The sequence below is a fragment of the Glandiceps talaboti genome, chromosome 6 (genome assembly GCF_964340395.1).
Source record: "Glandiceps talaboti chromosome 6, keGlaTala1.1, whole genome shotgun sequence".
Taxonomy (NCBI): Eukaryota; Metazoa; Hemichordata; class Enteropneusta; family Spengelidae; genus Glandiceps; species Glandiceps talaboti.
Genome location: NC_135554.1, coordinates 2182688 through 2208698, shown reverse-complemented (window position 1 = coordinate 2208698; position 26011 = coordinate 2182688). Strand labels below are relative to the sequence as shown.

The 26011-nt window shown below is 36.9% G+C and overlaps 1 protein-coding gene across 2 annotated transcripts in view; it reads right to left on the bottom strand.

Annotated features, from left to right (window-relative positions):
- The window catches only part of LOC144436200 (protein HGV2-like), a 58650-nt gene that overhangs the window by 18229 nt on the left and 14410 nt on the right, over positions 1-26011 (bottom strand). For both annotated transcript variants that reach the window (XM_078124922.1, XM_078124923.1), the window contains 8 exons: positions 22944-23155; positions 21539-21609; positions 14526-14690; positions 14261-14318; positions 13537-13624; positions 12493-12578; positions 6806-6883; positions 2641-2667 (listed from right to left, as the gene is read on the bottom strand). In XM_078124922.1, the coding sequence (XP_077981048.1) occupies positions 2641-2667; positions 6806-6883; positions 12493-12578; positions 13537-13624; positions 14261-14318; positions 14526-14690; positions 21539-21609; positions 22944-23155 (785 nt within the window). The remainder of the gene's footprint in view (positions 1-2640; positions 2668-6805; positions 6884-12492; positions 12579-13536; positions 13625-14260; positions 14319-14525; positions 14691-21538; positions 21610-22943; positions 23156-26011) is intronic.

Sequence of the window (26011 nt, the reverse complement as noted above, 5' to 3'; positions counted from 1 at the left end):
TGTCGCATTGCAAGTGTCACATTACAAGTGTCACATTGCAAGTGTCGCATTGCAAGTGTCGCATTACAAGTGTCACATTGCAAGTGTTGCATTACAAGTGTCACATTACAAGTGTCACATTGCAAGTGTCACATTGCAAGTGTCGCATTGCAAGTGTCGCATTACAAGTGTCACATTGCAAGTGTGGCATTACAAGTGTTACATTGCAAGTGTGGCATTGCAAGTGTGGCATTGCAAGTGTCACATTACAAGTGTCACATTGCAAGTGTGGCATTGCAAGTGTCGCATTGCAAGTGTTGCATTACAAGTGTCACATTGCAAGTGTTGCATTACAAGTGTTACAAGTGTCGCATTGCAAGTGTCACATTACAAGTGTCACATTGCAAGTGTGGCATTACAAGTGTCACATTACAAGTGTCACATTACAAGTGTGGCATTACAAGTGTCACATTACAAGTGTCACATTGCAAGTGTGGCATTACAAGTGTCACATTACAAGTGTCACATTACAAGTGTTGCATTACAAGTGTTACATTACAAGTGTGGCATTACAAGTGTCGCATTACAAGTGTAACATTATTGAAAATTTATTTAATTTTAGTTTATGCCAAATATCTTCTGTAAGCCCGGAGATTCATTCCTCTTTACATGTATCAATAGTTTCACAACTCATTCAGGGGATGTATGTAATTTCAGAACATTATGTAATGGCAACACAGGAATTTGACAGGATGTCTGTAAACTATGCAGTCAAATACATGTAGTACTGTGGTTGCCTTGCCAGCCATCCAATGATATCATGACTAACTAATTGCTATGCATAATTTTCCCATTTAGGCTCCTTTATTGACATTAGCAAGCACATGTTCAAAGTCTAGTTCAAGCCAGGTATGTAGACATATTATAAGTGTGACATTATTAGTGTTCCCTTAAAGCTGTAAGTTACAAGTCTTTCATAACAATTTTGCAAGTGCTGTGTCTGTGCCACCACAGACCCTAAATCAACAGGATACGTAACTGCAGCATTTCCATAGCATCAAACTCTGTTTGCCTACATTAACTTTAATTAATCCTGTTACTACAGCGGTAATGAAGACTTCCTGTCCAGGATGTAAAAACCTCACAATGCTACATAAATCGCACATAAAATCTCACAAAAGACGAGAAGAGATTATACATGGTTATGCTAATCTATGTTGATGACCACAACACATCATGGCATGGCGTCTTCCAGTGAGGATCATCAATTTTCTGGTGTCTTTGACGACGATTTTGATTTTTGTCAGCTATGTATACACAAGGGTGGTGGGGGGTGGGGTCATCAACCTTCCCAATGAGCGGATAACAGCATTGATACTGTCATACGCCATGTTTATAGGAACACAAAGTACTTTCCTCCACTAATGGGTTCCCATGCCACAATTGCATCATTCGAAGACACATTATATCATGAAGCCATACAAAATCCTGGAAATGATAACGAACCATTATGATGAAAATATGCAATTTTCAGAAACGTACACAGGCTGTTAGTGGCCGAACATATGCGATCAGAAACGTATACAGGCTGTTAGTGGCCGAACATATGCAATTTTCAGAAACGTACACAGGCTGTTAGTGGCCGAACATATGCGATCAGAAACGTACACAGGCTGTTAGTGGCCGAACATATGCGATAAGCGTGAGAAAGACCGGAAGTTTAGATACAAATCTACAATTCAATTGTTTTTTCTGCGACTATTGCAGAAGATATTTTAAAATCAATGCCTGCCTCTAGAATTTGAAGAATGATGTACAATTTTGTGAAACACAGTCGATTGAACTGGTATGTCTACGAATTTCGTACATTTCTATAATGCCATGCATTTTTATGCCATTTTAATAGCCCTACATAACACGTCAGCACATGTACTACGCTCAAGAACATAAAAGATTTGTACTGTTCAACTCGAAGAAGACAAAAATGGGTTACAATTCATTCAAAGATTAAAATTGAGCACAACTTGAAAGGTAATCTGCGTAAATACAATCTCTCCAGTCAAAGTTGGAGTACATCTCATTTTCTCAGTTAGTTCGGTCATGGTTCGGCTGAGAACAATGTAAAGTTTCAAATTCCGCAAAGACAATCGACTAGCAACCAGAAATTTGAAGTCTAGTACTCTAGAAATCGTTTTGAAGACGTGATTTTGAAGAAATGTATCGTTTTCTGTGAATATATCAACCGAGACAATAGAGGTAAAATGGCAACCACGTATTGGATGTTTACGTTTATTTTCAATGTAGTTACGATAACATGCCTCATCCTGAACATTGAAAACAGCATAAAATATGAAAACGTGATAAAAAGCATCAATAAATGGACTCAAAATTTCAAGAATCATTTCTGACTGAGAGAAATCCTTTGATGTTTACCGCAGTTGCGTATCCTGTTGGTGGAGGGTCTATGGTGCCACTCATGCTAAGTATTATGTGAGAAGTGTTATGTTATGCATTGCATTACAAATGTTGTTATGTGTTGCATTACAGGTGTAATGTTATGTGCTGCATTACAAGGGATATGTAATGCATTGCATTTCTGATGGTATGTTATGCATTGCATTACAAGTGTTGTGTCATGAGAGTCAATTACAAGCTACTTACAGCATCCCCTGATGAACTTGACACTCCCTGCAATAAACCAAGAATAGAATTTTAAAATATTGATAGCAAATTTTTTGAGACACAATTTTTCAAGTCACAATGCAGTATAAAGTCATAGTCCCAACTTGCATGTCATATTGTGTAAAATGATTAGCTTTTTAGCAATTTTAACCTGGAAATGCTTTGTTCCAGGGATGCAAACAGGTGTAGTGTTGGGTTTTCAATAGACTGTCAACAGTCATCTTGACTTTTTTGAAATTTATCTTTAATACAATTATTGCCACTAAAATTAATAGAATTAAACATAACGTGGTGTGGACATTCCATGAAGTCAAGACGTACTTTCATTTCTATGAATTAATCATGAGTGCCCTCTTTTTGCATAACGAAACAATTGTAGCATTTTTGTGTGCACACAACTGTATGTGTACGTGATGCAGACCATGGATGACGAACATGTTAACATGCAGGCTTAAGGTCATTTATAAAACATGCATTACCTCGTTCATTGACATGACTCGTGTATACACGGTTTATAGCCACAGTAAAGAATGTTCAGTTCACTTCATGGACAACGAACTTTAGGACTAACCGTGGATAGTAAAATGTCACTTCATATGCATGATCGATTGCGCGTCAACAGCTGTTAGGCTGGCCACCATGGTTATGTAAATTTTATGTTAATGAATTGAATGTCTTTAACTTGGATGCCTGGCTAACCTTTGACGAGGGGGCGTTTGAGGAGATAGTACAGACGCTAGTTTATATTTTATGTGTTCAAATCCTCAGTGATCACGAGTGAGTAGCGTGCGTTCTGTATGTGCATTGTACATGCTGACTATTAGATTGTACGTTTTAAGTTATGTATTTGCACACACCTAGCATTTAAATAAAAAATATTTCACAGGTTTTTTAGGAATACAACACAAGCGACCTATCGGTCAGAATAGCTCTGCTGTTTTTTTTTAATTTTATTTTTTATTTTGGTGACACGTAGAAGTGGTTCAGTTCTTCAGCTCTTCACTATGCAGTTTTGTTTTAGCGATGCAATAAAGTGGTTAGTGGTTCATATGATGTCTCACTGTAAAACACTTTTTACACAGAAGTTGGTAATGTATTGTACTTTTATACCATAGTCACCATTTTATAACAAAAATCTACTGTTATGAAAAATTCACAAAATCTCAGAAAAAAAATGACTGGGAAATGCACACAAGAAAAAGAAAAAAAAGAGGATTTTGAGGTTGGCTATAAATAATTCCATTGTCTTACAGCTTTAACCCTGGGAAATTTTAATGATGAATGAAATAAACTAGGGATCTAAAATAATTTTGAGGCAATTTGAATGTCAATTTTCTAACAAATTTACCAAGTCAACAACATTCAACTTGAACAAGTTGTAGTAGATATATATAGGGAAGAAATGTATTAATCGCCATCTTAGTTTCCGGACGGCGACAATCCCCGCCAAGTACCCGAAAGAGGGTCATTCTGGCAGCCATACGTTACAGTGGTAACACTCGTTCATGTTCTATTACCTTTCATAAAGAAAACACAACAAAATGGTTGAAGTGATCTTTTTTTTAAATTTCTTTTCATCACAACAACAAAATCTGTGTGATCAAAAGTGTTGTAAACTAAACCAGAAAGAATTATCGGACTGGCTAAACTTCCCGATGAACTGGAGTAAGGTCCAAGTCCAAGTAAGCCTCGATAGTACGTGAGAAAATCGTCTCAAACTAGCGATACAACTTTCAAAATATAACTTGACATGTCTTCATTTGTTAGATTTATACAATTCAAGACGCGTTTTCACTCGAAAACAACAATTCTGTGAATAATGACACTCTGAACGCAGCGATTTCTCGGACGATGTTACCACTGTAACGTATGGCTGACAACGACTTGCTTCCGGGTTAGTCCCTCGTGCATCCGGGTACCTGGGGTTGTCGCCGTACGGAAACTAAGAAAGATGGAATTTACAGTGTTTCTTGTGACCGGCGCGGCGCCTGTCAGCAGACTCAGCCATTTTTTTTTCATCATTCCATTGTATTTAAACCTTGTACTTGACATTTCGCAATATTTATAATTCTCAACAAAATACCTCAACATGCCTCACTTCGCTCGTACTCAAAGCAGCCCCTCGCGGTATGATCACTGATGACATGACGAGCCATACACCCATTCTGGTATAGTATGTATATTTGGCCATGTTTGCCCCAATAAAACCATGATTTTTACTTGAAATTTGAGGAAAACTTGTACGAGTTTTTAAAAATGGCAAGAACGCGACCATTACGCACAGATCCACAGCAGGATGGGGAAGTTTTTAGGCTATTTTTCACGTCATTGTTGATGAAAATCACTGTTCAAGATGTCAATGAGTGAGTAGACACAGATGGAATCAAGGTCAGCCGTATTGGAGATTAGTGTCAATAAATATGATTTTGATGGTAAAATTGCCAGTGTCTTGTCATCAGAGACGTGTAAGACAAGCTAATAGTACGATGTCAAAATGTTATCAAACTTTATGACACATGCACTTGTTATCATCAATGTATGTACCAAATTATATTGAATTTGAAGTGTGCTTTCTTAAAATATAGCCTAATTACCGAAAATGGTTAATTATGCAAATAGCTCATTAACATTGAATGTTTATCAAAACCTAATCAGTTCTAGCCATTACCCTAAAGAACATGTGCGCCAAATTTCATTGAATTGAGCCAGGCATTTTGAGAAAATGGTGATACAGTCGCACAGACTTTTCATCCCTAATATATAACCTTCCTTTATGGAAGGTAAAAAGCTATGATATAACCAAAATGTGGCTGTTTGCCACAGTCTTAAAAGAAAGCTCATATTTGATATTATGAGTGTAGGTACTTGAATGAGTCACTACTTATAACACATACAAAGTTATAATGCATATTGTTAAATTTAAATATCACCACTATTCGGCCATACTTGATTCAGTCACAAAAAAAGTGATGTGCATATTGTCTCATATAACATGATACCTTTGTGCCAGGTTTGGTTGAAATCGAATGGTGCATGCCAGATATGAGGGAAAACACCCAAACAACAAATATGGCTATCATTCGGCCATATTGATTTAGTCACAAATCAGAGTGATGTGTATATGTCTACAATAGCATGTTACCTTTGTGCCAGGTTTGGTTTAAATCGGTTGGTGCACGCCAGAGATAAGAGGGTGAAAGCAAGGATGGAACTCAATGTAAAAGTCCTCTCTGGGCAGGGCCTGTTGGAGGCTAATAACAACAATCTATCTCTCATAGTCAAATAGCTTACATCATGGTTACCTTTATATCATCCTGGTTCTATCATGTTTATATCTGCCATTTGTTGGTAATTTGCGCTACCATGTTTTGAACTACAGTGGTGCCTCTGTTTACCAACACTTGTAAAATGGGTGGCTGGTTGGACCTATTTGTGATGAGGCAGACTTCTTCATATCAAAGTGACATCATTACGTGAATGTAAAAGATTGATATATAAACAGTATGACAGAACCACCGACAAGTCTGTTTTGACAGAACCACCGACAAGTCTGTTTTGACAACCACCGACAAGTCTGTTTTGACAGAACCACCGACAAGTCTGTTTTGACAGAACCACCGACAAGTCTGTTTTGACAGAACCACCGACAAGTCTGTTTTGACAGAACCACCGACAAGTCTGTTTTGACAGAATCACCGGCAAGTCTGTTTTGACAGAACCACCGGCAAGTCTGTTTTGACAGAACCACCGACAAGTCTGTTTTGACAGAACCATCGACAAGTCTGTTTTGACAGAACCACCGGCAAGTCTGTTTTGACAGAACCACCGGCAAGTCTGTTTTGACAGAACCACCGACAAGTCTGTTTTGACTGAACCACCGACAAGTCTGTTTTGACAGAACCACTGACAAGTCCGTTTTGACAGAACCCCCCACAAGTCCGTTTTGACAGAACCACCGACAAGTCTGTTTTGACAGAATCACCGACAAGTCTGTTTTGAAGTGGGACAATCAAAAAATAAATAACATTCAATATGCTTAAAAGTTGACTTCTACATTACATGATACATATATTAGGTCACGGTATCATCTAAATTCTGCTTCTACTGCAGTCTTAGTTGTATCTACTAAATAATGTAAACTTACAAACTCTGCTGCAGCTGCTTCTATTGAAGTCTTGGCTGCTAACTCATCGCTTTTTTTCATCTCTTCTGCATCTTCAATCTAAAATAAATTATAAATTATTAAAGTATTGGTACATCAGATTTAAACTGAAAACCTTCTGTAAGTCTTATCTTGCAATATCATGATTTATGCAAGAAATTTAGCTCCATACCTGTGATTTTTCAAGTCCCAATGAAAGTTAGTTGTCAAAAATGTTGTTGAAATGCCCGCCACGCCTCCTATTTTCAGCACAGGAAAGCTTGCCATCCTCAACTTCAGTCGGCTTTCGTGATCCCCTAACATACCCGGGGTACGTACTTCCATTTCCACAGCAAATAATAAACGAAATTCAAACCCTCATAACATTGCTATTCATGATTCATGATAAGCATCGTAACAGTTTAACAACTTAAATTAATACAATGAAGTGATACAGTATTATTGCCCTACTTTGTCCCTGGGTAAAGTGTATACATTCTTGTTTTGGTCAAAATGTCATGATTTGTGGAGAGACGCTGAACTAAAATCTTTAAATCACCAATGTCAGGGGCAAACGGGAAGAGCCAATGAAAAACAAGAAAAAGGCAAATTGTGTCAAAATCGAAGGCTTGCCGATATAGTCATGTACAACAACAAACCTATCAAATTTGTGTACACTGCTCATGTCAATGATCGTCCATTTGTTATCTAATGGAAGTGTCAATCAAAACTAACGTCAACAACGTTGTCTGTCTTCATATGTTTTGATACATTGGAGTCAGAGTACAGTACCAGTATGTCAGTCAGGATATTTAGTCTACACGGCCATGTATAAAAGTACTTGAGTGCAATCTTCAAAATTGCTGGTAAATTTGAAATTTCATCATTTATATACCAGTTAATTTAGAACGTCACCTACTGAATGCCGATATTTATAGAATTCACTGTCTTTGGCACATTTTTCACCAGCAACTTCCTAGGCTGCTCAGATGCGGGAGTATCAAATGAAGTAAAACGAAGATTTTCAATTTTGAAATAGTGAAGAGATTGTATGAATTTAATTATGTAGGCAAATTCTCCAGCGTGATTGTATGCAGATGTGATCTTACGGCCAACGACAACATGTAATAATGTGAAGCTTTTGTACTATGGAACATTGGAGCACATATCTCACTCATGGACAAAACCATGGCAACTACACTGCAGTGATATCTGTGATGACGTCCATCATATTCACAGTAGGGTGTTACCTAGTCTATCTGCTAGACCTCTGTGAATGTGATGGAAATCATCATAGATATCACCCTACTGTGAATGTGATGAAAGTCATCATAGATCTCACCCTACTGTGAATGTTATGAAAGTCATCATAGATATCACCCTACTGTGAATATGATGGAAGTCATCATAGATATCACCCTACTGTGAATATGATGGAAGTCATCATAGATATCACCCTACTGTGAATATGATGGAAGTCATCATAGATATCATCCTACTGTGAATGTGATGGAAGTCATCATAGATATCACCCTACTGTGAATGTGATGAAAGTCATCATAGATATCACCCTACTGTGAATATGATGGAAGTCATCATAGATATCACCCTACTGTGAATATGATGGAAGTCATCATAGATATCACCCTACTGTGAATGTGATGGAAGTCATCATAGATATCACCCTACTGTGAATATGATGGAAGTCATCATAGATATCACCCTACTGTGAATGTGATGAAAGTCATCATAGATATCACCCTACTGTGAATGTAATGGAAATCATCATAGATATCACCCTACTGTGAATGTGATGGAAGTCATCATAGATATCACCCTACTGTGAATGTGATGAAAGTCATCATAGATATCACCCTACTGTGAATGTGATGGAAGTCATCATAGATATCACCCTACTGTGAATGTGATGAAAGTCATCATAGATATCACCCTACTGTGAATGTGATGGAAGTCATCATAGATATCACCCTACTGTGAATGTGATGGAAGTCATCATAGATATCACCCTACTGTAGGTGTTGGAAGTCATCATAGATCTCACCCTACTGTGAATGTGATGGAAGTCATCATAGATATCACCCTACTGTAGGTGTTGGAAGTCATCATAGATCTCACCCTACTGTGAATGTGATGGAAGTCATCATAGATATCACCCTACTGTGAATGTGATGGAAGTCATCATAGATATCACCCTACTGTAGGTGTTGGAAGTCATCATAGATCTCACCCTACTGTGAATGTGATGGAAGTCATCATAGATATCACCCTACTGTAGGTGTTGGAAGTCATCATAGATCTCACCCTACTGTGAATGTGATGGAAGTCATCATAGATATCACCCTACTGTAGGTGTTGGAAGTCATCATAGATCTCACCCTACTGTGAATGTGTTGGAAGTCATCATAGATATCACCCTACTGTGAATGTGATGAAAGTCATCATAGATATCACTCTACTGTGAATATGATGGAAGTCATCATAGATCTCACCCTACTGTGAATGTGTTGGAAGTCATCATAGATATCACCCTACTGTGAATGTGATGGAAGTCATCATAGATATCACCCTACTGTGAATGTGTTGAAAGTCATCATAGATATCACCCTACTGTGAATGTGATGGAAGTCATCATAGATATCACCCTACTGTAGGTGTTGGAAGTCATCATAGATCTCACCCTACTGTGAATGTGTTGGAAGTCATCATAGATCTCACCCTACTGTGAATGTGTTGGAAGTCATCATAGATATCACCCTACTGTGAATGTGATGAAAGTCATCATAGATATCACTCTACTGTGAATATGATGGAAGTCATCATAGATCTCACCCTACTGTGAATGTGTTGGAAGTCATCATAGATATCACCCTACTGTGAATGTGATGGAAGTCATCATAGATATCACCCTACTGTGAATGTGTTGAAAGTCATCATAGATATCACCCTACTGTGAATGTGATGGAAGTCATCATAGATATCACCCTACTGTAGGTGTTGGAAGTCATCATAGATCTCACCCTACTGTGAATGTGTTGGAAGTCATCATAGATATCACCCTACTGTGAATGTGATGGAAGTCATCATAGATATCACCCTACTGTGAATGTGATGAAAGTCATCATAGATATCACCCTACTGTGAATGTGATGAAAGTCATCATAGATATCACCCTACTGTGAATGTGTTGGAAGTCATCATCGATATCACCCTACTGTGAATGTGATGGAAGTCATCATAGATATCACCCTACTGTGAATATGATGGAAGTCATCATAGACATCACCCTACTGTAGGTGTGTTGGAAGTCATCATAGATATCACCCTACTGTGAATGTGTTGGAAGTCATCATAGATATCACCCTACTGTGAATGTGATGGAAGTCATCATAGATATCACCCTACTGTAGGTGTTGGAAGTCATCATAAATCTCACCCTACTGTGAATGTGATGAAAGTCATCATAGATTTCACCCTATTGTGAATGTGATGAAAGTCATCATAGATATCACCCTACTGTGAATGTGATGAAAGTCATCATAGATATCACCCTACTGTGAATATGATGGAAGTCATCATAGATATCACCCTACTGTAGGTGTGTTGGAAGTCATCATAGATATCACCCTACTGTAGGTGTGTTGGAAGTCATCATAGATATCACCCTACTGTGAATGTGATGAAAGTCATCATAGATATCACCCTACTGTGAATGTGATGAAAGTCATCATAGATATCATCCTACTGTGAATATGATGGAAGTCATCATAGATATCACCCTACTGTGAATATGATGGAAGTCATCATAGATATCACCCTACTGTGAATATGATGGAAGTCATCATAGATATCACCCTACTGTGAATGTGATGAAAGTCATCATAGATATCACCCTACTGTGAATATGATGGAAGTCATCATAGATCTCACCCTACTGTGAATGTGATGAAAGTCATCATAGATATCACCCTACTGTGAATATGATGGAAGTCATCATAGATATCACCCTACTGTGAATGTGATGAAAGTCATCATAGATATCACCCTACTGTGAATATGATGGAAGTCATCATAGATATCACCCTACTGTGAATGTGATGGAAGTCATCATCGATATCACCCTACTGTGAATGTGTTGGAAGTCATCATAGATATCACCCTACTGTGAATGTGATGGAAGTCATCATAGATATCACCCTACTGTGAATGTGATGAAAGTCATCATAGATATCACCCTACTGTGAATGTTATGAAAGTCATCATCGATATCACCCTACTGTGAATGTGTTGGAAGTCATCATAGATATCACCCTACTGTGAATGTGATGAAAGTCATCATAGATATCACCCTACTGTGAATGTGATGAAAGTCATCATAGATATCACCCTACTGTGAATGTGATGAAAGTCATCATAGATATCACCCTACTGTGAATGTGATGGAAGTCATCATAGATATCACCCTACTGTGAATATGATGGAAGTCATCATAGATATCACCCTACTGTGAATGTGATGAAAGTCATCATAGATATCACCCTACTGTGAATGTGATGAAAGTCATCATAGATATCACCCTACTGTGAATGTGATGAAAGTCATCATAGATATCACCCTACTGTGAATATGATGGAAGTCATCATAGATATCACCCTACTGTAGGTGTGTTGGAAGTCAACATAGATATCACCCTACTGTGAATATGAACATTAATTTTAATTCGTGTCTTGGTAAACTGAGATCTTGATTGCTTTAGTAGTATTTGCCAATACAATGGGAACTGAACATTACGAGGTATAGTACATTCAACAGACACCAACCATACTTGGACAACGACACTGACACAAAGAAAGTGTACAAATTTGAAAACGACTTTTACATCAATATAGCATATCTACCTGACAGTCATAAATGAAAGTTAGGATTGCTGTCCTGCTCCATTTATTTTGTCACTAAATTAATAGTTACACATTGAAGTCACAACAGTTCAAACTGATGTGAGTAAATGTTAGGGACTTAACATCCTCAACAACGTGAACTAGTAGCAAGTACGTGTTTTGAAGAAAAATTGCCTTCAGATCAGAATGTCACTTTGTGAATCAAATAATGAAATATAAGTTTGTTTGAATAGTCTGTTATCCAGACACTTCTAGGAGTAGTTAGATCAAATACATCTGACAAAAGGATAAAGTCAGTGTTTTTGCTAAAAGTGTGGGAACCCCGGTAATAGACAGGGGTAAATTTGGTAAAACTGGCATAGTTCCCATACATTGTAATATAATTTTGGTGGGGAACCCCGGTAAAATGACTGGGAACTCGAGTTCGTTTTACCTACTTACCACCCTAAGTACAACCTTTAATTTCCTTAATAGCATGCAAATAAACCTTTATATAGCCATCACATCAAAATGAAAAGTACCATAACCTACCATAGTATAATAAAATACTGTATTGATACTTGATACAGAGTAGAGTTTATGATGACGTACCTTTGCCATGATGTGGTAGGGTTACAGTACTTGATACAGAATAGAGTTTATGATGACGTACCTTTGCCATGATGTATTAGGGTTATAGTACTTGATACAGAATAGAGTTAATGATAAAGTACCTTTGCCATGATGTATTAGGGTTACAGTACTTGATACAGAATAGAGTTAATGATAACGTACCTTTGCCATGATGTCTGGTATAAGATCTCTTAATTCCTGACTTTCTTTCTGATCAGCTACTAACGGATCATCTGTACTGGCCTTCTCTGGTGGGGAAAGAACACATCACTAGATCAATAAAACCACCAATGTAAGACTAGTGTTACTACACGTATACAGCACAGTTCATCATGTAATAAGGGATGGTAAGTAGGTACACACAGCACAGTTCATCATGTAATAGGGGATGGTAAGTAGGTACACACAGCACAGTTCATCAGGTAATAGGGGATGGTAAGTAGGTACACACAGCACAGTTCATCATGTAATAGGAGATGGTAAGTAGGTACACACAGCACAGTTCATCATGTAATAGGGGATGGTAAGTAGGTACACACAGCACAGTTCATCATGTAATAGGGGATGGTAAGTAGGTACACACAGCACAGTTCATCATGTAATAGGGGATGGTAAGTAGGTACACACAGCACAGTTCATCATGTAATAGGGGATGGTAAGTAGGTACACACAACACAGTTCATCATGTAATAGGGGATGGTAAGTAGGTACACACAACACAGTTCATCATGTAATAGGGGATGGTAAGTAGGTACACACAGCACAGTTCATCATGTAATAGGGGATGGAAAGTAGGTACACACAGCACAGTTCATCATGTAATAGGGGATGGTAAGTAGGTACACACAGCACAGTTCATCATGTAATAGGGGATGGTAAGTAGGTACACACAGCACAGTTCGAGATTCCCTTTCCAACTGCAAGCCTGGTGTCAATATAATGTTAACACTGAGGTAGCCTTGTCGAGTATAGGACCAGTGCAGGAATTAACCATCCCAGTTGGTAAGACAGACACACAGATCTGTTCTAGGTAAAAGACAAAATGCCTAGGGCGGTTTGTTGACATTTTGATGTATTCTCAGAAAACCAGATGTTTGCTGTCATGATGAATCTAAATTTAAACTTCTATATAGAGATATCGTCAATAAAAAATGCACCATTTAAACAGAATCAAGATCAAAACCATATTTGGCATATATAACAAACCTTTTCCCTTGCCGGCTTCATTTTCTTCAATTCTTTTTGTTATGAGGGCTAATCTATCTTCTATAACTTTCTGGGCGGACTGAAGATGCTGAAGGTACAAATGGTCAGATTGTTTTGTAAATACAACTAATACTTTATGTACAAAACAGTCAGAAGATACTTTAATCCCAAGTTCCATGTCTTATAAATACAAATGAATGAAACCAGATAAAAACCTTTCCTAACAAAACATATTTCCAAATACTTAGCTTATAGCTTCAAAAGAAATTACTTCAGGCTGTCAATGGTAAGAATTCTTTTGCTACTATGGTTGTTGGAACAGACTCCACCTGGGGAAACACACCGGATATCAAAGCTGAACAGATTCCCCCAGGGGACACACACACACACACACACACACACCAAATATCAAAGCTGAACAGACTCCCCCAGGAGACACACTGGATATCAATGCTAAACAGATTCCCCCACACCAAATATCAACACTGAACTGATTCCCCCAGGGGGCACACACCACCAAATATCAAATCTGAAGATTCTCCCATGGGACATGCACACCAAACATCAATGCTTAACACTCCCCTCAAGTGGGTACAACTCAAACATTTCTTAGCCATACATGCATTTTGTTTCACCTGGCACAAAGTATTTTGTTTTGTGGTCTGACTTGTGAAGGTTATCAGTTTGATTGTGATTAGCAAATAAAGGCAGAGATATGACTTACCAGAATAGCTGTATCAAAAGATCTGTTGAATGAATTGGCTAAACCTATTTGGTAATGACTGCAGGAATAAAGGTTAAGAAAACTACTCTGATACAGTTGATTCATTAAAACTTACAACTTAATACATCAATTTAGACAATGCAATCTTACCAAGAACACATACTGAATGATGTCTCCAACACATGCCAGTGTCCTGCAATCTTACCTACACCAACTGTTTCAAAGACACCTCATGCTAATCAAGATGTAACTATCAAAAGGATACCTTTCAGCTAGTAATCTATTTTCTGGTTCTAAATGTATTTTCTGTAAATTTAAACACTCTTGGAAGTCTTTAGCACTTTGGGCATAATTTTCAGTTTCTAATCCAACCTCTCCAAGTTTAAGGTAACATTGTGCGACTCGGAGGTCACCCTCTTTCCCATCTTTCCTATAAGAAACAAGATATACAAGGAGAATGTTTGTCTTTGTTTGGTAGAAGTTTCTTTAAATTATAATGTCAAGGAAAACATTTTAAGTAGTTATTAATTGTATTTTAATAGCACTATAAATTAAAAAAAAAATTAGGGAAACAAAATATGTAAAAGAAATAGTGCCAATGGCATGTAGCAATGTGTAGCCTCCTGTAACAGTAGGAATCTTCTGACACTGTACATGCTCAATACTACTTTTCCAGTTTGTCCAAAGGTTGGGTGGTTGTCAAGTTACAAATTTTGAGAGACGCGTTTCCGTTACAAATAACATACATTAGCCCAGAATAGACGAAAAACTGTTCCATATAATTTATAATATTGCATTGTCCCAGAAAGGCTAGACTATGTCTGTAGTCATGTACACTGTAGGATTCAGCTATATCATATGATACACCTCATCCAAGTACATGTTTTGATTTTAAAATACATGCATATACAGAGTTTTCTCCAGGACAAGTGATTGCGAGATTTGTGCATTTTACAGACAAGAGCGCCCCTATAAAATACCCTTGTGCGTGAGGTTACACACTAGATTTGCAGAGTAAAAAGCACCAGACATTAGAAAGGCAAGAAAATAAGAACTTAATAATACAATGTGGGAATTGGTAATGGCTTCTCCCCTGTGACAAGAACAGCTTTTTTTCATGTGTTTTGGATCTCTAAATATGATACACATATACCCAGGCCCATGATGATATAGACGTAGTAAGCGTTAACTGCTTTCACAATACACATATACCCAGTCCCATGATGATATAGACGTAGTAAGCGTTAACTGCTTTCACAATACACATATACCCAGTCCCATGATGATATAGACGTAGTAAGCGTTAACTGCTTTCACAATACACATATACCCAGTCCCATGATGATATAGACGTAGTAAGCGTTAACTGCTTTCACAATACACATATACCCAGTCCCATGATGATATAGACGTAGTAAGCGTTAACTGCTTTCACAATACACATATACCCAGTCCCATGATGATATAGACGTAGTAAGCGTTAACTGCTTTCACAATACACATATACCCAGTCCCATGATGATATAGACGTAGTAAGCGTTAACTGCTTTCACAATACACGTATACCCAGGCCCATGATGATATAGACGTAGTAAGCGTTAACTGCTTTCACAATACACATATACCCAGTCCCATGATGATATAGACGTAGTAAGCGTTAACTGCTTTCACAATACACATATACCCAGTCCCATGATGATATAGACGTAGTAAGCGTTGACTGCTTTCACAATACACATATACCCAGTCCCATGATGATATAGACGTAGTAAGCGTTGACTGCTTTCACAATACACATATACCCAGTCCCATGATGATAAAGACATAGTAAGGGTTGACAACTTTCAATGCATGGTTAGTGAACAGCTCTACCAGTATCATATATATACCCAACCTGATAAAGTGAAATTGCTCACTTTTTTGTAAATTGCAATCCTAGTCATAATAGACGACTTAGTGACCTAATTACATTAATTATTTCATAACACGTGACTTTTAAAATGACACTTTGAGGAGGGAATTTGCCGAATACAGTGACTGTCATCTTATGAAGGGAAATATACATTTTCAGCAATATTACATTCCTTGAAAGAATACTGATGTTGCTGTGATATAATAAAGCAGATTGAATTACAACATACAGAAGAATTGAAGCTACGTATGTTGAAGTGAGTCCACCCACGTGGAATATGTTTACACATTGTTGAATGTACTACAAAATATACCAATGCATGCCAAGTTAGTCATTTTCTAAATCCTCCCAAATAATATAATATGACAATTTTACATTTTGTTCAAATCTATGGATTAGGCGATGTCATTCGTGTAGTTCAAATCCATGAGCTTGAAGTAGGGGGCATGAAGCAACACTTCTGGTGAAATCCAAAAATAATGATGACATGCAGGTAATAAAGGCCCAAGTTAGCTATGAATCATATTTACTTACTTCTTTATTTATAGTATATTTTAATAAACTCATTATACACGTCTACACACATTTGTTATTTTGGGTATAAGGCCAGAAATGGAATGATTAAAAATCAATGATATATGTATGTACTTGCACTTTCTGGTGTTTTAAACAATGAAACATTTTTAATAATCGCAGAAAAAGTTTATATAAATATGGAAGACTGCAAAAATAATAAAGAAAAAGAAAGCATATGGATAGATTTAGTCTGTAATGCTTTATCTGTTACCAACATTAATGGAACATGATCATGGTGCAAAATCGACGCTTAGCACACTCACGACAGCTGACGCACTGCATGCCAGCTCAGGCTCAAACGCATTCCTTGCATAAACTAGTAATACAAAGGGTTAGGACATGGCATTGAATAATCAGGGCGCTTCAAATTGACCATGTGACCCATGAATTTTCTCTCAAAGCTCGATACCACCTGCTGCCCTCTTGTGGTGAGATATTTCACACGTTGCAATACATTGTGGAGTTTGTGGGACATTTAAACAGCATATTATTTGAAATGAAGCTCCAAAACATCGTGTCTATTTGGTGGTGAATAGTTGCGGTAGGCTTGAACACAGAGTTGATTCCGGTCTATATTATTTTCATAAAATTACGTAAAAATAATCATATCAAAATATACACTATGAATGAAAACACAATACAGAATACAGAATATTTTTTATAATATTTTAAAATGACATTTAGTCAGGATAGTTAAAAACTGTAGGAACACGAGGATTGTGTGGATAACTTTAATGACTGCCACACTAACAATCCAGAATCCCTAGACTCTATATTATTTGCCACACTAACAATCCAGAATCCCTAGACTCTATATTATTTGCCACACTAACAATCTATAATCCCTAGACTCTATATTATTTGCCATACTAACAATCTATAATCCCTAGACTCTATATTATTTGCCACACTAACAATCAATAATCCCTAGACTATATTATTTGCCATACTAACAATCCAGAATCCGTAGACTATATTATTTGCCATACTAACAATCTATAATCCGTAGACTCTATATTATTTGCCATACTAACAATTCAGAATCCCTAGACTCTATATTATTTGCCATACTAACAATCTATAATCCGTATTATTTGCCACACTAACAATCTATAATCCCTAGACTCTATATTATTTGCCACACTAACAATCCAGAATCCCTAGACTCTATATTATTTGCCACACTAACAATCCAGAATCCCTAGACTCTATATTATTTGCCACACTAACAATCTATAATCCCTAGACTCTATATTATTTGCCATACTAACAATCTATAATCCCTAGACTCTATATTATTTGCCACACTAACAATCAATAATCCCTAGACTATATTATTTGCCATACTAACAATCCAGAATCCGTAGACTATATTATTTGCCATACTAACAATCTATAATCCGTAGACTCTATATTATTTGCCATACTAACAATTCAGAATCCCTAGACTCTATATTATTTGCCATACTAACAATCTATAATCCGTATTATTTGCCACACTAACAATCTATAATCCCTAGACTCTATATTATTTGCCACACTAACAATCCAGAATCCCTAGACTCTATATTATTTGCCACACTAACAATCTATAATCCCTAGACTCTATATTATTTGCCACACTAACAATCCAGAATCCCTAGACTCTATATTATTTGCCATACTAACAATCCAGAATCCGTAGACTCTATATTATTTGCCATACTAACAATCTATAATCCCTAGACTCTATATTATTTGCCACACTAACAATCCAGAATCCCTAGAACTCTATATTATTTGCCACACTAACAATCCAGAATCCCTAGACTCTATATTATTTGCCATACTAACAATCTATAATCCCTAGACTCTATATTATTTGCCACACTAACAATCTATAATCCCTAGACTCTATATTATTTGCCACACTAACAATCCAGAATCCCTAGACTCTATATTATTTGCCATACTAACAATCTATAATCCGTAGACTCTATATTATTTGCCACACTAACAATCTATAATCCCTAGACTCTATATTATTTGCCATACTAACAATTCAGAATCCCTAGACTCTATATTATTTGCCATACTAACAATCTGTAATCCGTAGACTCTATATTATTTGCCACACTAACAATTCAGAATCCGTAGACTCTATATTATTTGCCACACTAACAATCTAGAATCCCTAGACTCTATATTATTTGCCACACTAACAATCTATAATCCCTAGACTCTATATTATATGCCATACTAACAATTCAGAATCTGTAGACTCTATATTATTTCCCACACTAACAATCTATAATCCCTAGACTCTATATTATTTGCCATACTAACAATCTGTAATCCGTAGACTCTATATTATTTGCCACACTAACAATTCAGAATCCGTAGACTCTATATTATTTGCCACACTAACAATCTAGAATCCCTAGACTCTATATTATTTGCCACACTAACAATCTATAATCCCTAGACTCTATATTATATGCCATACTAACAATTCAGAATCCGTAGACTCTATATTATTTCCCACACTAACAATCTATAATCCCTAGACTCTATATTATTTGCCACACTAACAATTCAGAATCCCTAGACTCTATATTATTTGCCACACTAACAATCTATAATCCCTAGACTCTATATTATTTGCCACACTAACAATCCAGAATCCCTAGACTCTATATTATTTGCCACACTAACAATCCAGAATCCCTAGACTCTATATTATTTGCCACACTAACAATCCAGAATCCCTAGACTCTATATTATTTGCCATACTAACAATCAATAATCCCTAGACTATATTATTTGCCACATTAACAATCTATAATCCGTAGACTCTTAACTCTTTCACCACCATTGGCCTCATGGGATTGTTTGTGCTCCACCAGCCCCCTCACTAACATAAAGTGAGGGTGAGTGGTATGCAATCAAATTGATGTAAAAAATACTTAGAATTGCCCAATCTTTGAAAATTAGGTATCATTTTACTGGAAAATAAATTGTCTATATCATACTTACAAATAAACACATTCAAATATCACATTCACAACTGAAATTTGGGTTAAAATAAGAAAATATTGGTAAAAAAAACCTGTGTTGTTTATTTATTGACATGTCACAAATAAACAAAACATTTATATTACAAATAAAATTCAAAATACCAACATTTATGTTTCTACAAAATTCTGTATACTGGTTAAATGGTCAAAATCGGCGAAAATTTGGCAGAAAATGTTATTTTCAGTCGTATTAAATTTGAACGGAAAAAAATAACGGCTCTCTAATCTGATTACGACGCAATTAGTCGGTCCCACCCTGACAATGAAAGGGACAAAAATACCTGAAGTCGTTGCACCAATACCTTCAGAAAAATTAGTTTGTGTAATTATATATCATTATTTGACAGAACAACAAAAAATTATCACCAAATCTATCCTCAAAATCAGTAAAAAATGCCCACAAGTTGGTAGTATACGAGTCCGAATCGGGACGCCAAAGTGGCGCTTTTTGCCAACATGCTGTACCCACAAAACCAAATATGCAGTCGGGACTTTGAAGTTACGTTGCGATAATCTGATCCTTCCATTTCCTGCATTGAGTTCACTCAGTCATCTCCTTGTATAAAACATCGTATTCATAGTCAAAATTGAGGGGAAATTTCTACGAACAGCACCGTTATTTACATTGTAAGTTACGTTAGGGGAGACAGATTTTGCTTCGGAATTTTACGTTGAAAAACGCACATAAAAAATCTGATTCGTAAAATCGCCCGTATCGTGCGTAAATTTCCCTCCACTGACCTTCACACGCTGAGCTAGTACAAATACAAGTCATTATTGAGATGTAACAAAAGAAATAAAACTAAAATAATCCATTTTATAGCCAAAAATTACAACCAAGACGTTAGTATGGGAGTCGGTACCTGTCACAAGATTGCGTAATTTGCCGACATTCAAAAATTCAACCGTAAACTGCTGCCGGCAGCTCACACGGCCTTAGCGGGAATGTGATGCTTACACACAAGTACAACGTGTGCCCACAGCTAAATACTTGTATTCAATGATGTATTTCGAGTCAAATTCTGTCGAAATATCCAAAGATAGTGACATAATTTATATCGTAGACCATGTTATGAGAGCCGTATATCCGCCATGTTTAAATTCGATCTTGTGGGCGAAAAACGCACGTAAAATTACGATCGTTCGTCATTTGGATCGTAGCTCTCGATACCGTTCACTATCATACATTCAAAATGGCAGGCTATATAAACAATGCTAATACGCATGTGTGGAACTAGTTATGGCAGCAAATTTTGCAGCAATTGCTGCCTTTGAACGGTTTTACGGCAAGATAGGTGAATGAACTTTGGCGTATTGGTATACCGGGTACTGGTGGGCGCCCTAGCGCGTCCCGGTATACCGGGTACTGGTGGTGAAAGGGTTAAGAGTGAAAGATCAAAATCATGCTACAGCTTGTATTATATAATAAGTACTCTAAATGACTGCATCTTTCTGTCTAGAATAGAATGATCCCTAGTGTCAGGATGAAATTTGATAATAAAGTCTAGAACTGACATTTGATTTGCACAAATTACATGACACCTCAAATATTGAGAACATATTATTTTTTATTTTGTTTTGTTTATTTTTTGAGTGGTATGGAGGTAAAATGATAGCACAAAATGAGTTACTCACAGCCTAAAGAACAAAACTTAGTAGATACATTGCCTTGCTGGAATGTGTCACAATGCAGCACAGCTAACACTGACTTATACTAGTCTCTTTTAATCTTACCTGCTAAAGATGACTTTTGCCAATTCTAACATTTCCCATGCCAGCTGGAAATTTGAAACATCCTCACTTTCCTACAAGAACACAGCAAAACAATATTATTAGTTGAATTATCTATCTAGATAAACTTGTGTGTGTAGCTGTACACAATGTAATGAACTTGTTTAGAGTACACACCTTCAAAGTCAGTGCCTCCATTAACCAAAACAAAACAGAATTATTCACAAGACATGAATAGGTCATTGAAAATGACATAGTCCCCGCTATGATTGGGTTTTAAGGAACTGGCAGTTTATGTTGTCATTTTCACACCTGGTAATGTTGTTTGGCCACAATTGTTTGTTTTTGATATGACTAAACTGTTCAAGCATGGCTTTGGACATGAAAACTGCGCCAACAAAATGGCTGCCAGGCATATCGGATTGTATCATGACGAAAATGGATATGCACATGTATGTCATAGAACACTGTGCTAATACCAACTTTGAATGAGATCTGTTCAAGCATGTCTGAGTTGTGGCTTTGGACAGGGAAAATTTGCAAACAAAATGGCTGCCAGGCAGCCATATTGGATCATATCACGACAACAATGAATATGGCTTTGGACATGGAAAACTCGCAAACAAAATGGCTGCCAGGCAGCCATATTCTCACGGAAGTGTACAGAAAACAAATTAGCAGAATTCCTTTCTCAAAACATCTGCTCTGTATACATACGCAACTATTTGACCTTGAAGACTTCCATGGTCAAAGGTAAAACCTTAAAAGAATACTCGCATTTAATAATATGGGTGTAGACACTTGAATGGAGTCCCTAAATATTATACATCCAAAGTTATGATGCATATTGTGAAATTTAACAACAAATATGGCTGCCATTCTGGCATATTTGATTCAGTCACAAAACAAAGTGACGTGCATATGTCTCACATAGTATATGTTACCTTTGTGCCAGGTTTAGTTGCATGCCAGAGATATGAAGGTGCACTGACAGATGGCGCCCACTGGGGACTAATGAGCACAACCTATTGAGCAAACTAACATTGGCGCCCACTGGGGACTAATGAACACAACCTATTGAGCAAAGGCAAACTAACATGGATACAAATTCCAAACTAAACTTTTACTTGAGTTGAAACCTGTCAACACACTAACTGCAGATAAAATCAATCACAAACTAAATACAAGGTCTTTTTATAAATACATGTAATTGAGCAATTGTTAGCCAATACAGTTTTGGTTATTGGATGACACAAAAATACCACATTGCAGCCAGTGTAGGTTAAAGGGTGGTAAGAAGGTTCAAATGTAACATCTACCAGAGTTTGTCATTTAATGGAGATTCACAAGCAACTCTGCATAGGTTCCAAGACTTTATTGAGAACATCTATTACATATCAGCAGTTACCTCTTTGCTTTCTGCTTCCCCTTCAGTTGTTGTTGCACCATCCCCTTCTTCCATTCCTTCAGTTGTTGTTGCACCATCTCCTTCTTCCATTCCTTCCTCCTCCTCCTCCTCAACTGTTTCTTCATCTTTTTCTTTTATGTTATCTGCTGCAGCTTCAGTTGTTGTGTCTGCCTCCTTTTCATCACAACTAGTTCCTGGTTTCTCACAGTCATCTACAAACAAAATCGCCACGAACTAGTTACAAGATAAACATTTTTACATTTATCCTTAGCATTTTTGATATTTACAGGATTAGTGGTCATATTACTTGTATCCCACATCTACAGATCAAAACAATACTTCATAATTTTCACTTTGAATAAAATATTTTTCAGTTCTGAATGTACATATGTTAATTCTAGCGTAAATCCCTGGTCAAGAAAGGCTTATTCCCAAATATTTGTCATCTTTTCTCCCCATCACATTCCTAACTAAAAACCCTATTTGAAGCCAAGGAAACTGAGTATTCAATTTTGATATCTTTACCAAATTTAATGTATACAATATCCTGATGGCCGTGTGTTGTCATTATGTGGTTGAATTTTTGACTTCCTTGTGACATGAAATGTACGGTTCAACAAGGTGTTGTAATGTATACAATATCCTGATGGCCGTGTGTTTGTCATTCTGTGGTTGAATTTTTGACTTCCTTGTGACATGAAATATACGGTTCAACAAGGTGTTGTAATGTATACAATATCCTGATGGCCGTGTGTTGTCATTATGTGGTTGAATTTTTGACTTCCTTGTGACATGAAATGTACGATTCAACAAGGTGTTGTAATGTATACAATATCCTGATGGCCGTGTGTTGTCATTATGTGGTTTGAATTTTTGACTTCCTTGTCACATGAAACATACAGTTCAACAAGGTGTTGCAATGTATACATTGCTGTGGTATGGCTGGATTTCTGGTTGTCTATGAGGTTTGTTTACAAGGGGAATTGCAATGGCTATGTAATACAACAAACAAAAAATACAGCTGTTGGTGAACCTGCATATCTGCAGGGCTCTCAGCCAATCAGAATGCAATATTGGTGTCAGGTGACATACAAGAAATTCCAGCGTTTCTTTTAAGGCCAGGGAACATAGGTAAATTGATGGGGTACTATGGTACAAGATTTTGCGGAGGGGGAGGAGCGAGTCGCAGGGTCACATCTAGTACAACTGAGTTTTATCTAGGTCATTTATGCAAATTTCATTTTCTCAAAAGGTGCGACTTTAAGTTAAATCATCAAATGTAATAGATGACTTGTGATTTCAACACCTGAACTCTCAGGTGAACTTGAAGCCAACTCAGATCAATGGACTGTTTACGTGTAAACACATACTGTCTTGTGTTGTTCACTGACACTACTTGGGTGATGCTAATTAACATGTCTCTGAAATAAACAAAATAGTATGTTCTAATTCCCAATTATTGAAATCTAATCAAAAGGAAAATGATCTAATATTTTTTGTACCCATTGAACTCGCAAAGATCAGATGAGAAAGGGCTTCACTAGAAGATAACACATGACACAATGTAATATTAACATGGGGTCTCAATGTGGGCAAGTCCACTGTTCATGGATGGATGGGCTGTGACCAAGTCTTGGAAAGGTCCATTTTTATGTGTACATGTACTCCAAGATCTATGGTTTTCAAAGTCATTATGTCTATGATTTGCTTCTTTTAAGAAATGATACGGAAGTCAGACTTTCCATGGTTATGTTAGTGTAGAACACTAAGTTCCCCTCTATATCCCTCCCCTCTATATCCCTCCCCTTTAGTGTAATAGTTCAGACGTAGCACATGTTGTCAAAGTACAATCTATGACCTTTCAAAATCTTGGCAAAGTCGTCCCTGTGAGTCATTGTAGCAGAAAGTTTGTTGGATTACTATCTCTCTTGAAAATTATATGCTCACTTTATGTCATTTACTTTGGATTGGGTCTATTAAAATCCACACAGTGACACAAAGCAGTTTCATCTTACTTTTAAAAAAAAAGTCTCGTGCTCACTGAAGCCCTACCGAGGTTCCATATTGTCTCAGACTATTTTTGTTGTTGTAAAAAAAAACCTGAACATGCTGACGAGAACTACATGGCTAGACATGTCTTACAGTGTGAATTTTTTGACGTGGGAGCATGACATGTTGAATGTGTTTTACTGTGTCCATATGAACTTGTGCAGCTGTGTTTGGTATGATGCAGCAATTTTCTAGGTAGACACTACAATGGCAATATTAGTTTTCTGTCGGGTACATGTAAGTATCAAAATAAAAACAATCACGACTCTCACTACTATGCTGGAAAGCAAAACATACAATCTGACTACATATTGTTTTTCAAAAGAAAATACCATCACACTGAAGATATTTTATGAAGCTAACTTGCCTTCTCTATTAGTGTTAGTAAAAACACCATTTTCAAAGCATTTTATATGTTTCCGTCGTTTCACCTTGATCACGGCCACACCCATGGGGAACTCCCATAAATTGATCAGGGAACCCTGGTAACATTTACTGGCCTTAAAAAAAACACTGAAGTCATTTATACTTTAAAATTTTAGGGTGTCACTTCAGCCTTACAAACAATAACGGCGTGACAACTTTGTGGTTTTGCTTTTAATGAGACTGGTATCTGTGGTCAGTCTTATAATTCTTTAAGGAGACGAGTGTCTATGGTCAGTCTTTGAGGTCTTTAACCCTTTCACCACCACTTGCCTCATGGGATTGTTTGTTCTCCACCAGCCCCCTCCACTGACATAATGTGAGAGTGAGTGTTATGTAATCAAACTGATATAAAAATACTTAGAGTTGCTTATTTTTGAAAAATAAGGTATCATTTGAATGGAAAATAAATTTTCTACATCATAGTTGCAAAAACATACATTCAAATATCACACAGACAACCAAAATATGGATTAAAGTAACAAAATATCAATAAAACAAGTCATTGAGAATGACATAGTCCCCGCTATGATTGGGTTTTAAGGAATTATCACTACTCTGATCACGCAACAACACTTGTGAACCTAAATCAAACA